We start from the raw sequence: 17,310 nt of genomic DNA, 5'->3' as shown, positions 1-17,310 counted from the left end.
TGGGCTGGCTCAACTCATACAATTTTGTTTTAGGGCTCCTTCACACTGGCGTGGCGCAGCACTGTACCACAGCCTAACGCTAAGACAATGAAAGTCTATTCAAACTACACACAATGCAGATCCCTACTCTAATGCAAACGCATTTCTACTTTACCGTGCAGCAACCTGCAGCGACGTGTGGCAGAGCGGAAGTCATGCAAGTCTATGGCGATACATGTTTTTCAAAATGAACACTGCAAATTTCCTACGTCACGCATGCGCGGAAGCATATTTTAACAATACACTTTTGCGCACGTCATCAATTTGGCCATGGGAAGTGAGCACTAGAGAGCATCACTTCCTGTATGGCCTGCTGCCAGATGAGGATTACCGTGTATTAACGTGGTAATACCCGAAGGCCTGTTTTTTTGCCAATACGCAGTGTGAAACCGGCCTCAGTCTTGCTTTCTGGTGAATTTTGGATTTTTAAGATGAGTTCAAGCACCAGCACAAATGGCCAGGTAAGGCAGTAAGGTAGGTGCATTGAGAATTGTTTAACCACTTCACCACTGAGGGGTTTTACCCCCTGAGCACCAGAGCAATTTTCACCTTTCAGCGCTCCTTCCATTAATTCGTCTATAACTTTATCATTACTTATCACAATGAAATGAACTATATCTCCGCCACCAATTAGGCTTTCTTTAGGTGGGACATTATGCCAAGAATTATTTTATTCTAAATGTGTTTTAATGGGAAAATAGGAAAAATGTGGGGAAAAAATTAATTATTTTTCAGTTTTCGGCCATTATAGTTTTTAAATAATGCAAGCTACTGTAATTAAAACCCATGAAATGTATTTGCCCTTTTGTCCCGGTTATAAAACCGTTTAAATTATGTCCCCATCACAATGTTTGGCGCCAATATTTAATTTGGAAATAAAGGTGCATTTTTTTCAGTTTTGCGCTGATCCCTAATTACAAGCCCATAGTTTATAAAGTAACAGTGTTATACCCTCTTGACATAAATATTTAAAAAGTTCAATCTCTAAGGCAACTATTTATGTATTTTTTTTTTATTGTAAATTTTTTAATTTTGTTTTTAATTACAAAAAAAAAAAAGGGAGTGTGGGAGGTAACGAGTTGATTTTTTGTGTAAAACTAATTTATTTCTATGTAAAAAATGCTTAGGGTGTAGTTTTACTATTTGGCCACAAGATGGCAACAGTAACTTTTCGTTTATTGCGACCTGCGAGCGTCCTTCCGGACGCTCGCAGGAAGTACTAGGAGGCTGTGAGTGTGTTTTTTTTTCACAATGATCGCGCTGCCCATCGGAGAGCAGCGGATCATTGCGAGGCTTAGATCAACGAACGGGAATGGATTTTCCCGTTCATTGATCTCCGGGCGAGCAGGCGGCGGCGTGTTAACTAGCGGCGGGCGGCGTGTTTACGAGCGGGAGCACGGGCAGCGGCGGGAGCGCGGAAAGTACGGATTTCTCCGTCCCTGGGGGTTAAAGGATGGAAAAAGGGACAGAGAAATTCGTACGGGCGGGGGTAAAGTGGTTAAGTTTGGGAAAATAACTCCCCAATTGTAAGAAAATCATATTTGGTTGTATGGGTAATAATCATTGTTATGTTAATAACCACATAAGAGTTACTCTCTTGCAGCCATTTATTACATATCTGGGTTGTTAAAGGGTACTAGATACAAGATTTAATAATAGTTTTATACATCCCTGGGGCTTCGTCAAGCCCCATACGCATGAATCGCTGCCTCAGCCTTATCCAGCCTTCTCCAGCTCATTTTGTTTCATCAGTCCACAGAACACTATCCCAAAACTTTTGTGGTAGTGTACTGTGGACTGATGAAACAAAAATAGAACTGTTTGGGCCCATGGATCAACGCTATGTTTGGAGGAAGAAGAACAAGGCCTATGAAGAAAAGAACACCTTGCCTACTGTGAAGCATGGCAGGGGGTCAATCATGCTTTGGGGCTGTTTTGCTTCTGCAGGTACAGGGAAGCTTCAGCGTGTGCAAGGTACCATTAATTCTCTTCAGTACCAGGAGATATTGGATGAAAATGTGATGCAGTTCGTCACAAACCTGAGGCTTGGGAGACGTTGGACCTTTCAACAGGACAATGATCCCAAGCATACCTCCAAGTACACTAGAGCATGGTTGCAGATTAAAGACTGGAACATTTTGGAGTGACCATCGCAGTCACCAGACTTAAATCCGATTCAGAACCTCTGGTGGGACCTGTCGAAAGCAGTTGCAGCGCGCAAGCCTAAGAATGTGACTGAACTGGAGGCTTTTGCCCATGAAGAATGGGCTAAGATACCCGTAGATCGCTGCAAGACAATTTAGTCAAGCTATGCTTTCCGTTTAAAAGTGGTTATAACTGTAAAAGGATGTTGTACTAAGTACTAAGAATGAACGTCACTTGGGGGGTGAATAAAACTGATGATGTGAGCACAGAAAAGACATTTGTGGTCATTTCATTATAAAATGTTATGTTATATTTGTCTGACTTACAAGTGCCTCTTTGATTTAATTGTAAACAAGATGACCGAAATGATCAAAATCAATGTCAAACTGGCAAAAACATTTAATTTCAGAGGGGGTTGAATAATTTTGAACACAACTTTACTTAACCATCACTACTTAAATGTAGTCAAAATTATTTACATTTCATTAACCATCATTAGACATAAGGCTTTAAAGGAGTTATCAGGCATTATTAGTCAAAATAAGTGCTGCTTACCTGGGGCTTCGTCCAGCCCCAAGCTCCCAGCATGTCCCTCGCCGCAGCTCTGCCCGCAGCCATTCGCCTCCTCCCCCTCCCGGTCCGTGGTGATGACGTCAGGCCGACCTGGAGGTCGGCTTGTACATGCTGGGAGCTTGGGGCTGGACAAAGCCCTGGGTAAGTAGCACTTATTTTGACTAATAATGCCTGATAACTCCTTTAAGCATCCCATGGATCTCACTTTTCCACAGACAGTTGATAGGCAGTGAAATACCTATCAAACTCTCACAACTGCTCGCTGCTGCCTGACAACTTGCTCGCTGAGCACACAGTTCAACTGTCTGTGGAAAAGAGGCCTAAGGCAAGTGTACAAAATGTGGCATTCTTTGTAGATTAGAGTCAATAAAATATCAAATGCAATAATCCAAAGAAAATCAATTAAAAAACTAGGCACTTTGCATTGATGTAGGATTTAATTATTAAATTGGAGTTTGAAGTGCAGCAGATGATAGTTCACTGCAAATCTTTATATTGCATCAAGTGGTTGAAAGTTAGAGGTGGTGCCATATTAATGGATACACAAGTAATGAAAGGTGGTAAAATGATCAATATTTCCCTATCAATTTTTAACTGGAAAAGGTAGATTGTACCTAACATCCCAGTAAAATGCAGAAGTGCATTATTTTGCTCAAAGAGCCCTCAACATGGGCGCAAAACTGAGCCCCCATTACCCAGAATTACCCATGTGATCAAAATAAAATAGTAGAAAGACATTTTGCCAGTGGATATACATTATCAGAGTGCCAGGATCTACATTATCAGAAACTGGCGATGTAACCTACTAATGCACACATCAGTTTGGAGTACTGGTGGAATAAATGTTACCCAATTCAATTGCAATAGTTTTAATCAGGGCTGTGGAGTCGGAGTCGTTGATTTCATAAACTGAGGAGTCAGAGTCGGGAGTCGGATGATTTTTGTACAAAATCCATAACCCTGTTAAGTATTAGACTAAGGAGTCGGAGTTGAGGAGTCGGAGTCTGAGCCATTTTGGGTACCTGGTGTCGGAGTTTGAGTCGGAGTCGTGGTTTCAGAAACTGAGGAGTCTAAGTCGGAGTTGGAGTCGGAAGATTTTTGTACCGACTCCACAGCCCTGGTTTTAATTATGTCCAAATAACATAAGACCAGTAATTAAAAGGACAACTAAAGCAAGAGGGATATGGTGGCTGCCATATTTATTTCCATTTACATAACACCAGTTGCCTGGCTATCCTGCTGACCCTAAAGTTGTCCTTTAAAGAGACACTGAAGCGAAAAAAAATATACGATATAATGAATTGGTTGTGTACTATGAATAATTACTAGAAGATTAGCAGCAAAGAAAATACTCATATTTTTATTTTCAGGTATATTGTGTTTTTTCTAACATTGCATCATTCTATAATATGTGCAGATTACACAACATTCAGCATTTAAAATGATTCTTTCAAAGCAGTCTGTGAACTAATGACCTCTCCTCTGGCAGAGAAAAAGTAAATAGTTCAATAACAGTTGAGATAATAAAAGTCAGAAAACAGCCCTCTCCACGACTTTGAAAGTCGTAGAGTTTAATGGCTTTTTTGCATAGAGATAACAACTGGAGTTTCTTAACTCTTCCTGTACTGGAAACAATTAGACTGATCTGATCTTAATGTTTTATTTCTTAGCTGTACTACACATACAAATCATAATATCATAATTTTTTTCCCGCTTCAGTGTCTCTTTAAAGGACTTACGAGGCGAAACGCCGAAAAAAAGTTAATCACTTGCCTCATCTGTTAAGGCACGGAGGACGCCGTCCGCGCCCTCCGTGCCGATCCGCCGGGTCCCCCCCGCTTATTAGCCCCCCGGGCCGGCTGCCGACCCCACGGCCCGGGTCAGGCTCTCTTGCCTCTCCCAAGATGGCCGCATCCTTTGCCCGCGGCTGCGCAGTCCGCATAGCCGCGAGTGCGGCTGCGCAGCTCTAGGGCCAACCCCTCCGTTCCACGCTACGTATGTGTGTGTGTGTGTGTGTGAGAGGGGGGGGGGGGGTTGGAGCGGGAGCACCACCACAGATTGTAATCTGTTTCAGGCTGAAATCGATTCACCATCTGTTTGCAGTAAAGGCAGCCATACGATCCCTCTCTGATCAGATTCGATCAGAGAGTGATCTGTTGGTCGAATCTGATGGCAAATTGACCAGTGTATGGCCACCTTAAAGTGAACCTCCGGACTAAAAATCTACTCAGCAGAACTGAAAAGGCTTGGTGTTTCTTTAACAGTTTCACGGCATCAGAACTTTTTTAGCTAAGCTCCACCCATCAAAGAGACCTGCCCGGGTGGTTTTTCCCTGATGCTGTGCAAAGCATGATGGGATATCCTGTTATTCACATTGCCTAGCAACTGGGAGGGGTGATCAGCACACAGGACAGTTGGAACTGTGTCTCACACTCCATGTCACCTCCTTTCAACCAAAAAGATGGCTGCCCTCATGAAATCAAACATTTGCCTATTCTTTTAAACCAAGGTGGGTAAGAGATTATATTACCTATCTATTTAAATTAACATAACTAATGTAACTTAATAACAGTATGTTTGTTTAGGCTGGAGTTCCTCTTTGAGTCACAACAATAGACAATCACAGCATGCTTAAAGAAAACCAGAGACAAAGCACCCTCATGTATTTTATTACATTTACCAGTGGGAACATGACAGTAAACACCTACCCTGCTTTTAGTTTCCGTCTACTCTGCTTAATCTGTCTGTTATCAGCTGTGATAAGAATCCCAGACTGAGCATTCAGTCTAGGTTTGACCTGGAATCATTATAGCGGAGTCAATCGTCTGTGGAGTCTTTTCAAGCCCAAGCCTGCCACCTCCTGGCTCAACTTTCCTGCTTTGCATACTCAGAGCTGATGACATGGGAGGGGGCTGCTCCTGCAGAAAGAAGCTCTGAAACAAACAAGTGTGGCTGTGTGATCTGTGTGCACTGTGCAGCCAGTCATCATTATCTACTGTATGCAGTTTCATTTCTATGAGAGATATTTCCTACAGGCAGCCACACAGCATGCCAGAATAATAAAGTTGAAAGCACACAGATGAAAGCCTGCAGCAGCATCCCTGCTTGACTATAGTTTCATAGAGTCTAGACAGCACATCCAGAACCGCTCATAACCTGGAAGCAGAAGGTATAGGAGCCGGCGGCCATATTGGATTTTTCCTGGAGCTATAATGGATAAAAAAAACCCACTCAAAAAGGCACACCAGAGTGGCGAAATTATCAGGAAGAGCATTTATTCTTTACAAGCTATCGACTGGTATGTTTATTTTGTGTGAATCGTTCATCTCTGGTTCCCCTTAAGCAAATACCACACAAATAATGATGTGTCCATGTTTTTATTGAACACACCATGTAAACATTAACAGTGCAGTTGGAAAAGGTATGTGAACCCCTAAGTGAGGTGTTAGCTGGAGTACAAGCAATGAGATGAGATTGGAGGTGTTGGTTACAGCGGCCCTGCCCTTTAAAATACACACCCACACCATTTTTTGGTTTGCTTTGCTCACAAAAGAGCTCTCAGAATACCTATGATTAAGAATTGTTGACTTGCATAAAGCTGGAAAGGGTTATAAAAGTATCCCCAAAAGCCTTGCAGTTCACCAGACCATGGTAAGACAAATTGTCTCTAACTGGAGAAAGTTCAGCACTGCTGCTACTCTCCCTAGGAGTGGCCGGCCTGTAAAGATGACTGCAAGAGCACAGAGCAGAATGCTCAATGTGGTGAAGAAGAATCCTAGAGTGTCAGGTAAAGACTTACAAAAGTTAGCGAATCTATGATACGTAAAACACTAAACAAGAATGGAGTTCATGGGAGGATACCACAGAGGAAGCCACTGCTGTCCCAAAAAAAACATTGCTGCACGTTTAAAGTTTGCAAAAGAGCACCTGGATGTTGCACAGCAGTACTGGCAAAATATTCTTTGGACAGATGAAAAGTTGAGTGGTTTGGAAGAAACGCACAGCACTAGGTGTGGAGAAAATGAGGCACAGCACACCAACATCAAAACCTCATCCCAACTGTGAAGTATGGTTGTGGGGGCATCATAGTTTGGGGCTGCTTTGCTGTGTTAGGGCCTGGACAGACTGCTATCATCTAAGAAAAAAATAATTCCAAAGTTTATCAAGACATTTTGCAGGAGAACTTAAAAAAGGGACACTTAAGTCTGTGGGATAAAATTTTTTTTTTTTTATTTTACTCAACTGGTGCTTCCAGCAGCCCCCTGCAGCTGTATTGTGCCCACGCAGACTCCATCAGATGCTCCTGGCCCCGCCGGCAGCCACTTCCGGTTTCGGCGACAGGAGTTATCAGGCAGGGAACGCGAGTGATTCTTCGCGTTCCCAGCCACAATAGCGCCCTCTATGCTGCTATAGCATAGAGTATATATCATATAGCAGCATAGAGGGCGCCGTTGTTGCTGGGAACGCTAAGAATCACTCACATTCCCTGCCTGTCGGCTCCTGTCGCCGAAACCAGAAGTGGCTGCCGGCGGGGCCAGGAGCATCTGATGGAGTCTGCGTGGGCACAATACAGCTGCAGGGGGCTGCTGGAAGCCCCAGGTGAGTAAAACTCTTTTTTTCCCACAGACTTAAGTGTCCCTTTAAGGCCATCTGTCCACCAGCTGAAACTCAGCAGAAGATGGATCTTGCAACAGGGCAACAACCCAAATCATAGAAGTAAATCAACAACAGAATGGCTTAAACAAAAGAAAATAGGTCTTCTGGAGTGGTCCAGTCAGAGTCCTGACCTCAACCCGATTGAGATGCTGTGGCATGCGATTTACACCAGACATCCCAAGAATATTGCTGAATTGAAACAGTTCTGTAAAGAGGGATGGTCAAAATTACTTCTGACCATTGTGCACGTCTGATCTGCAGCTACAGGAAACGTTTGGTTTAAGTTGTTACTGCCAAAGGAGGTTTAAACAGTTTTTAAATACAAGGGTTCACATACCTTTTCCAACTGCACTGTGAATGTTTACATGGTGTGCTCAATAAAACATGGAAACATTTAATTCTTTGTGTGGTATTGGTTTAAGCAAATTGGGATTATGTATTGTTGGGACTTAAAAGAAAATCAGATCACATTTTACGACCAATTTGTACAGAAATCCATATAATTCAAAAGTGTTCACATGCTTTTTATTGCTACTGTATAAACTAACTAGAAAAACAATGGTCCACCAGCCTCAGGATATGTGATACAAATTCCTCGGGGAGTCCTACTAGGATGAGGGGTCCATCACACCTCTCAATGTATACAGTCTCAAAAGCAGAACACTCCATACAGGACTCAACCCTCCAGGGATGTAATATCCAATATTGTATTTATTATTTATTAACAATATATTATTGTTGCGGATATAAAAAGTATACAAAGATAGCACGACGTTTCGAAACGTTGTGCTATCTTTGTATACTTTTTATATCCGCAACAATGAAATAAATACAATATTGGATATTACATCCCTGGAGGGTTGAGTCCTGTATGGAGTGTTCTGCTTTTGATACTGTATAAACTAACAATTCAAAAATAAAAAGTAAACTCTTGTTTCTGAAAATGTATTATGTGCCATTATCAATGGCAAAACTAGTAGCACCTGTTTGCATTTCCATCGTCCCTCTGAGATATGTCTGAAATCATTTTTGCCTACAGTGGTGACGGTCCCTTAATGTTAAAGTGAACCAGAGACGAAGCATCCTCATGTATTTTACCATAGAAATCAGTAAGAACATTAGAGAAAACATTTATCCTGCTCTCTGTTCCATCCTCACTGCTAAAAGTGTCTGTTATCTAGCTGAGATAAGAATCCCGGACTGAGCATTGAGTCTGGCTTTGCTATAATGACTCAGCTATAATGATTCCTGAGCAAAGCCAGCAGGGGGCAGGCTTGGACTTGAAGACAGCAAAGAACACAGTCTCAGCTATAATCATTCTGTAGCAAAGCCAGACCGACTGCTTAGTCGGGATTCTTATCTTAGAGGTGATAACAGGCAAATTAAACAGAGAACAATGAAACAAAGGGCAGATTAGGTGTTTACTGTCATGTTCCCACTGATTTATAAGGTAAAATACATGAGGTTGCTTCATCTCTGGTTCTCTTTAAATAACAATAAAATATTGGAAACCACTCAAAATATTATATTTAAATTAATGCATTAAAGAGAACCCGAGGCAGAATTAAATCTTAATAGGACATAGAGGCATGTTCTGTGCACAATGACATGCCTCTGTGTCCTTCTTTGGCCACTGCTAGTCCTCCCATGGCTCTGCTGTCCCCTCTGAAAATAGTGCCAGGCTAGCGGCAATCTGCTTGTCGCTAGCCTTCCGTATACCTGCAGCTTGTCAATCATCATCCTCCGCATTGCCTCCTCCATTACAGGCTCCCCACGCCCCCGCTAGCTTCCTCCAATTAGGAAGCTAAGCCGCGACCCAGGAATGTTACCTGGGTCAAGGCTTAGCTTCCAATTGGAGGAAGCTAGCATAGTCGAACTGCGGGGGGGGGGGGGCACCTGGAGCCTGTAATGGAGGAGGCAATGCAGAGGACGATGATTGACAAGCTTCAGGGAAAAATTGTCGCTAGCCTGGCACTATTTTCGGGGGGGGGGGGACGGAGGGGGGGGACTAGCAGCAGCAATAGAAGAAGGATAGAAGAATAGAAGAAGGACACGTATGTCATTGTGCACAGAACATGCCTCTGCATCCTATTAAGATTTACAAATTAAGCTTTGGGTTCTCTTTAATGTGACTGACTCACTCTCTGACTTGGTGTTTCAATAATACTACAATATGCCAAACACTTACCCTTGGTACCAGGCAGAAATGATAAGCAGACACCCAGCACAAAACCATTTCCAAATGACAACGTCTGAAGACATTCAGCTTAAAAAGAGCAAAGAACAATAAAACATAAGGATTTTTCATCGGATTAAAAGAATCCATGTAAGCATTACTGTCAAAGCCCAGAAATGGTGTTAACAGGATGGCATTTAATGATTAGGCCTCCAGCGCTGAAGCTATGCTAAACGTTTGACCTTTTCTGATTCTTCACTACAGAACTGCAAATAGATGGTAAGAAAATGATTCGGCTTTAATCACAGAACGATCCACTGCAATGTAAAGGGCAGCACAGAGACTGGAATGAGCATCTTCTAAGGGAGATAGGAGCATCTACATGCACAATGGTTACTATATCCAAGCTTTTAACAACTTCCTAAGCTCATCCCTTCAATTTCACTGTCACACATTAAAGAGACTCAGCATATAAAATAGAACTCCAGGAATCACACAAATGCTCCGCTTACAGAAGCTGGACGAACTGCTCCTATTACTTGGAAGCAAACCCTCGATCGAAGGCAACTCCCCGGTTCTCTGCTTCACAGAGACCTGGCTAAGCAACATGATCCCAGACAACTGCCTCGACCTACCGGGCTTCAATCTCTTCCGAGCAGACCGTGTCCCCGCTCTCTCAGGGAAAAGTAAGGGTGGCGGAATCTGCTTTTACATCAACGGCGCTTGGTGCTCAAACACAACCATCCTGCACAGAAGCTGCTCTCCAGATGCAGAGATCCTTCTTATCAACTGCAGGCCCCAGTATTCACCAAGAGAGTTCACCTCCTATGTCCTGGCAGGCGTCTACATCCCCCCGGATGCGGACACCAAGATCGCCCTGCGTACACTCAGCGACACCATATCAGCTTGGGAGACCTCCCTCCCGGACTCCCTCTTCATCATCCTAGGAGACTTTAACAGAGCAAACCTTCGCCAGGAGCTGCCTCGGTACAAGCAACACATCACCTGCCCCACCAGGAACCAAAACACCTTGGACCACTGCTACACGGTCCTTAAAGATGCGTACAAGGCTACTCGCCGGGCTGCCCTAGGCAACTCCGACCACTGCCTAATCCACCTGATCCCCACCTACAGAAGGCTTCTTCAAACTACCAAGCCGACGGTCAGGACTGTTAAAAAGTGGACTGAGGAAGCCAAGGGTCAACTACAAGCCTGCTTCGACAGCACGGACTGGTCGGTCCTGGAGGCTCCCTGCCTAGATGAATGGACGGAGAATGTCACCTCCTATATCCGCTTCTGCGAGGAGGCATGCATCCCAACAACAAACATCAAAGTCTTCCCAAACAATAAACCTTGGTTCAATGGCAGGTTACGCCACCTACGGAAAATCAAAGAGGAAGCACACAAAACCGGCACCCCAGAGGAGTTTAGGGAAGCCAGGAACTCCTTGAACCGAGAACTGAAGGTGGCCAAGCGGGACTACTCAAACAAACTAAGACAGGACCTTCAGTCCAACAACACACGGGAAGTTTGGAAAGGCCTCAGGGCAGCAACAAACTTCAAGCCCCCTCCCCAACACACACTTCCTAGCACTGCGCTAGCCGAGGAGCTCAACAAATTCTACTGCAGGTTCGAGCACCTACCCACCCACTCCGAGGACCTAGCAATCTCATCCCCTCCCGAGGAGCCTCCTGACACACCCCCCCAAGCTGCCACTGACCTCCAAGCACCGGTAATTGTCCAGGAGGCTGACGTACTAATGTACCTACAGAAGCTCAACACCAGGAAGGCTCCAGGCCCGGACGGCATATCCCCAACCTGCCTGAAAATCTGTGCAAGCCAGCTGGCCCCGATCCTAACCTCTATCTTCAGCAGATCCCTGACAGTGAGCGAGGTCCCTTCCTGCTTCAAGAAAGCGAATATCATTCCGGTCCCCAAGAAGCCAGGTGTTACGGATCTAAACAATTACAGACCGGTTGCCTTAACTCCGATCATCATGAAAACCTTTGAAAGACTGGTCCTCCCCTATCTGAAGGGGTACACCGCCACCAAAACAGATCCCCTGCAATTTGCATACAGGCCAAACCGGTCCGTGGAGGACGCCATCAACATCAGTCTAGCACACGTCATGAAACATCTGGATAAACCCAACTCCTACGCCAGGATCCTGCTTCTGGATTTCAGCTCTGCTTTTAACACCATCTGTCCGACCATCCTGTATGACAACCTAGCACGACTTGGCGTTGACCCTAATCTGTGCGCCTGGATCAAGGATTTCCTTACGAACAGGTCACAGTTAGTCAGGATCGGCGGCTGCTCTTCCAGTGCCAGAATCACCAACACCGGTGCCCCGCAAGGATGTGTGCTGTCCCCGATTCTCTTTTCACTGTACACAAACAGCTGTACCTCATCCGCTGACTCTGTCAAGGTCATCAAGTTTGCGGATGACACCACCATAATAGGCCTCATAGATGAAAACGGTGAGCACGATTATCGCAAGGAGATTGAGCGAATCCTCGGGTGGTGTAAGGAAAACAAACTCGTATTAAATACAGCAAAAACTGTGGAACTAATTGTAGACTTCAGAAGAAACGCTCCGGCTCCCAATCCGGTCTCCATTGATGGTACCGAGGTCTCGAGAGTACACAGCGCTCGGTTCCTTGGTACCACCATCACGGACAATCTGAAGTGGGATGTAAACACCTCCGTAATTCAAAGGAAAGCCCAGCAGAGACTGTTCTTTCTCAGGCAGCTGAAGAAGTTCGGGATGTCACAGGAGCTAATGATCAGCTTCTACTCTGCCACCATCGAGTCTGTCCTTTGCTCCTCCATCATTGTCTGGTACTCCGGGGCTAATGCAAGGGACAAGCACAAACTCCAAAGGGTAATCAGTGCTGCTGAGAGGATCATCGGGTCACCCCTGCCACCCCTGGACATCCTTCAATCATCAAGAATGAGGTCCAGGGCAAACAAGATCACTCAAGACCCCTCCCACCCGGGCAGTTGCTTCTTCGACCCCCTTCCTCTAGGTCGCCGTTATAGGTCCATCCTCACTAAAACCACGAGGCATAAAAACACCTTCTTTCCCCAAGCGGTTGCCCTACTTAATTCATGCACTCTCCCAACCGACATCCCCTAATCTCCCTCTGCCACCCCCGTGCGGAATACGAGCACGGAAGGAACTATCTCCAGCTGGCCACGCTGCACCACATGCCACCGTACAAATGTATGTTGTATGTTGTACATAAGATAGTCCTGCCCATCTGATCTATGAACTGCTGCTGCCTGTTAAATTGACGTCAGGGTGTCTCTGTAGCTAAGATCTGTACCATGTGCTGTTTGCCAACTGCTGCTATTGATCGTCAAACTGTTGTAGTGTGTATGTAGATATCATCTGTTTATCTTCTTTTCACCAAGTTGTTGTTAAGCCAATTGCCGTTGTGTCCACAAAAAATTCCAGGTGCGGCTCCTGTCGCACTTGGCGAATAAAGTTGATTCTGATTCTGATTCTGATTCTGACAGTAGACTTGTATGTATGCATATTTGTAGGCCTTCAATACTATATTTGCTTTTAAGCATGCAAACTCCATGGCTGTCATCTTGATCTTGGCTTCAATACTTAGCAAGTCACAATATAGACAAAGCACTCAAGATGCAAGTACAGTTTACACTGATTCTGTGCTTGTGCCATGCCATTGAATCACTGATTCTGTGCTTGTGCTATGCCAGGATCAAGAAAACAAACTCATGGTTGGAAAGCATAAAGCACATTTCGTAATGGTGGCTTCCACCTTCTGTCCATACAGTTCTAGTTTAAATAGGCCATACAATTTTTGTGATTCACATTTTGTTGGAAAATAGCAGCCTCCACAGTTGCTCGCTTACAGCTGAATTATTGCAAATACTTTCTGTTTTAAGAAGGCAAAAATACATTTAGCTTTGCATTTTAGTCTATTATAACCTTTTATTACTTCTAGGTTGTTCTGGATCACCATAAGCTGTCTGCATATTCCTTAGTACTTGTCCAAGCCCCATCAATCCATACCATGATGAGGACCAAGAAATCCAAAACAGGCAGTATGTTGGATTGATGTGGCTCTGTAAAATGCATTGGCTACATGCTGTATACATCAGCGGTTCAGGATGTGCACCCTTGCTTTCAGGGGCATACAGAGATGATTTGCATATTCAGGAGTGATGCATCATGGGAAACCACAGTTGCTCACTTAAAACTGAATTGTCACTAATACCTTCTGTTTTAACCTCTTGAGGACTGCAGGGCTAAACCCCCCTAGTGACCAGGCCATTTTTAGTGAAATTGGCCACTGCAGCTTTAAGGCCAAGCTGCAGGGCCGCACAACACTGCACACAAGTGATCCCCCCCCCCCCTTTTCTCCCCACCAACAGAGCTCTCTGTTGGTGGGGTCTGATGGCTCCCCCCATGTTTTTTTTTTTATTTTTTTATAAATATTATTGTTCGTGTTTTTTTTAAAAAAAAAAACACTGTTTCCTTAAACCCCTTCCCTCCCTCCCTCCCACCCCACAGCCAGCCAATTACTGCGATCGGCTGTCATAGGCTTCTGCCTATGAGAGCCGATCACTCTTGTCCCCCAGGGGGACAGCTGTGTCACACGGCTGTCCCCAGTGCAGCGGTCATGCTGTCTAACAGTCTCCCGAGCGGCAATAGCCGCTCGGAGACTGAAGAAGGGGCGGAGCTCCGCCCTCCGAGCATGAGATGCGCGTGCAGCGTGCGATCTCATGCAAATTACAGCCCCAGGACTTTACGCCAATCGGCGTTAAGGCGGTCCTGGGGCTGCCGCCGCGGCCACGCCCATTGGCATGACGCGGTCGGGAAAAGGTTAAGAAGGCAAAGTTACATTTATACAAGGGTCATTAGACGCAAGAAATACAATTGAAATTATTCAGTAACAAAGATGATCAATGAGATGCTTATTCTGGATCGCATGCAAATTTGATGCAAATGATATGCAGCTTTTTACCTATCAAAATCAATAGTACGTGTATTTAATTGGCCAGTTCCAAACTTCATTCAATTTACATTTAAAGAAAACCGGAGGTATATTCTAACATAAAAAAAACATATACTCACCTAGAAAGAGGGAAACATCTGGATATTCCAGATGCTTCCAGTGTCGTCCTCCAGCCCACCGCCGCTGCCCAAGACCCTCTTGAAGTTTGAGCCCGCACTCCTCTTCGTGCAAGAACATAGCCGTGCTGCATCTGTGCAGGTGCTGCCATGCCTGTGCAGTAGCACTAAGCTACGTGTGGACAAGAGGCTCTGGCTCCACGGTCAGCAACCGTGGGGAAAGGAAGGCACGGGAAGCCTTTGGAGGATCCAGAGGCTTCCCTATTTGTAGGTATCTGTTTTTTGAGGTCACAATCCAACTCAGGTACACTTAAAATTGGAATTATTAGCATCCTATTGACCATCTGTTACATAATCTTTAGTGTTGTTCATTGGGGAAAGTAGAGGAGGGTAAACAGTGTTTAAAAGTACAGCATACACCACGTAATATCTAATGTAAGACACTGTATATCACCTAGGATAAGCTAACCTGTGGATAAGCCCATCTCCCAACAGAGTGTGCATTGGAAGGATGCGGTCATAGTCACTCTATCCATTACAGTAACTTTTAAGGTTAACGTTAATTAACAGCATCAAGGAATGCTTGAGAAGCATTTATAAATAATTATGGAGTACTCCTAAGAAATATCCATGCATCAAGGGGTACTTGAGATAATACGGCCCACAGTAGGGGGTACTATGCCAATGAGGTAATTAATAAAGGAGTACATGCAATAATAATGTTTAGAAACATTGATGTAGGGAAATTAACCTGTTTATGTGTTTGGATTGCTATTAAATGTCCCACATTAATGGCTGCTGTGGGTTACACAATGTTTCTAATAAACAATGAAATTAAATATGGTCTCATAAGAGCTACAAGAACATTAATTGCCAGTACACCAGGGTGTAAAAAATAATAAACCTGGAATCTGCACATAAAGTATTTATAGTGATAAATAAGAATAATAAAAACACAAAAAAGATAAGAGTCTGATTATAAAGATGAAATAAACTTACATTTCTGTTTGCTCCGTAACCATAATCGGACACTGCAATCAGAGGCAGCAGAAGCTACAAGAAGACCATCCTCAGATTCTGAGGGCCTGTAGACAGCATGGACTGCAGATACAGCTTCAGTGTGCCCTTCCAGTACCTCCTTGTCTACACACTGCGCAGGAAACAAAAACAAAACACAAAAGGCTTCACTACTGTCCAGAACCGAGGTTCTCAACATGCTCTCAGCCCCAAGAGGTACTTTTCATTAGTCAACAGTGGAAGGACTGAGGTGAATGCTTGGAAATCATTTTTGGACAATTAGGGTGCACTGCTAATAAAATGTATATGTGCCAAGGGGTAACAAAGGATGCTTATATACTGTATTTTACCTATGACAGGTGACAAAAAGGACAAGTTTGTATGAGCGAGTACATCCCAACATGATGTCTAGATACACTTGTCTTGCACCACAAAATGTGCACCACCTGGCCCTATATGTTGTACTGATGTCCTTTATAACTGCAGGGGTTCAATACCATTCCAAAATGGAGCACATTTTTCAGGCGTATGTGTCAGTATGTTGCTTGTCAGCTTGATGAATGACTCACCCTGCTGCCGATGGAATCCCCAGCACCATTAAATACTATTCATCCTCCAAGTCATAGCAACTCGGAGAAAGAAGTAATTCGGGGTTCAGCAATCATCCACTCGTGCATATGCTGCAGACTATAGCATTGCTGCTATAGTGGCACCCACCTCAGGCACTACATGGCCGCCACTGTGCGCCAAGAAGAAGCGGTTCGATTTTTAGGGGGATTAAAAAAAAAAAAAAAAAAAAAAACACGAATTCCCCAAAATTACATCAGAATAGTACAGAAATTTACCTTGAAAATGTAAAATAATCAAAATACTGTATCTTGTTCACGTAGGTGCATTTCTGTGACTAGAGGTGGGACCCTGTGCCCCACTTTGGCTATCATTCGTAAAAGTGTGTTTGGTAAAAAAAAAAATCCAGGCGGGAAAATACCGCATTCGGTATTTTAGACTTCTGTGTGCTCATTCATAAAAAGGTTTACAGCTGCGATAGCACTGCGGTGATTTCCCGAGCTAGGCTGGAGTAACATGAGAAGCTGCCTGAGTTGATACATTTTCTCCGTGCAGAGACAGCCTTACAATAAAAGAAGCAGCCCCAGCTTCCCTTTAAATGTGAATTTAAAAATTGTCTCCGTTTGCCCTGAATCTACGCTGCATCTGTCTATTAGTCTTTCTAAACAATCTATTTAATTGCCACAGCTTAGAAGAACTTAAAGACATATTACATTATGCAGGCTTTCTGATGTAAAAATCATATGAAAATATGCACCCAAGAGGTTAAAAAACACAGCCTGGGTATTCTGGAAAGCCTTTTTTGTTTCTGTTCTCACTGCTGCTGCCTAGGAGGTCTGTCTCCATTAACCTCCTGGGCGATACAATAATATTGCCAGGGGGCGGCGCAGCAATTTTTCAAAATCATGTAGCTAACCTAGCGCTAGCTACATGATAGCCGATGTGCAGCGGCATCCCCCCACCACCTCCAATCGCCTCCGGCGATCAAAGCAAACAGGAAATACCGTACAGGACGGGATTTCCTGTTTGG

The 17,310-nt window shown here is 44.2% G+C and overlaps 1 protein-coding gene across 3 annotated transcripts in view; it reads right to left on the bottom strand.

The window, feature by feature from the left end:
- Positions 1-17,310, bottom strand: part of ELP2 (elongator acetyltransferase complex subunit 2) — a 158,857-nt gene that overhangs the window by 117,168 nt on the left and 24,379 nt on the right. For 2 of the 3 annotated variants that reach the window (XM_068236709.1, XM_068236710.1), the window contains exons 4-5: positions 15,696-15,846; positions 9,602-9,679 (exon numbers count right to left, since the gene is read on the bottom strand). In XM_068236709.1, coding sequence (XP_068092810.1) covers positions 9,602-9,679; positions 15,696-15,846 — 229 coding nt within the window. The remainder of the gene's footprint in view (positions 1-9,601; positions 9,680-15,695; positions 15,847-17,310) is intronic. The other variant, XM_068236711.1, reaches the window with a different exon arrangement.

The sequence above is a fragment of the Hyperolius riggenbachi genome, chromosome 5 (assembly GCF_040937935.1).
Source record: "Hyperolius riggenbachi isolate aHypRig1 chromosome 5, aHypRig1.pri, whole genome shotgun sequence".
NCBI lineage: Eukaryota > Metazoa > Chordata > Amphibia > Anura > Hyperoliidae > Hyperolius > Hyperolius riggenbachi.
This window is presented reverse-complemented; position numbering and strand designations above follow the sequence as displayed.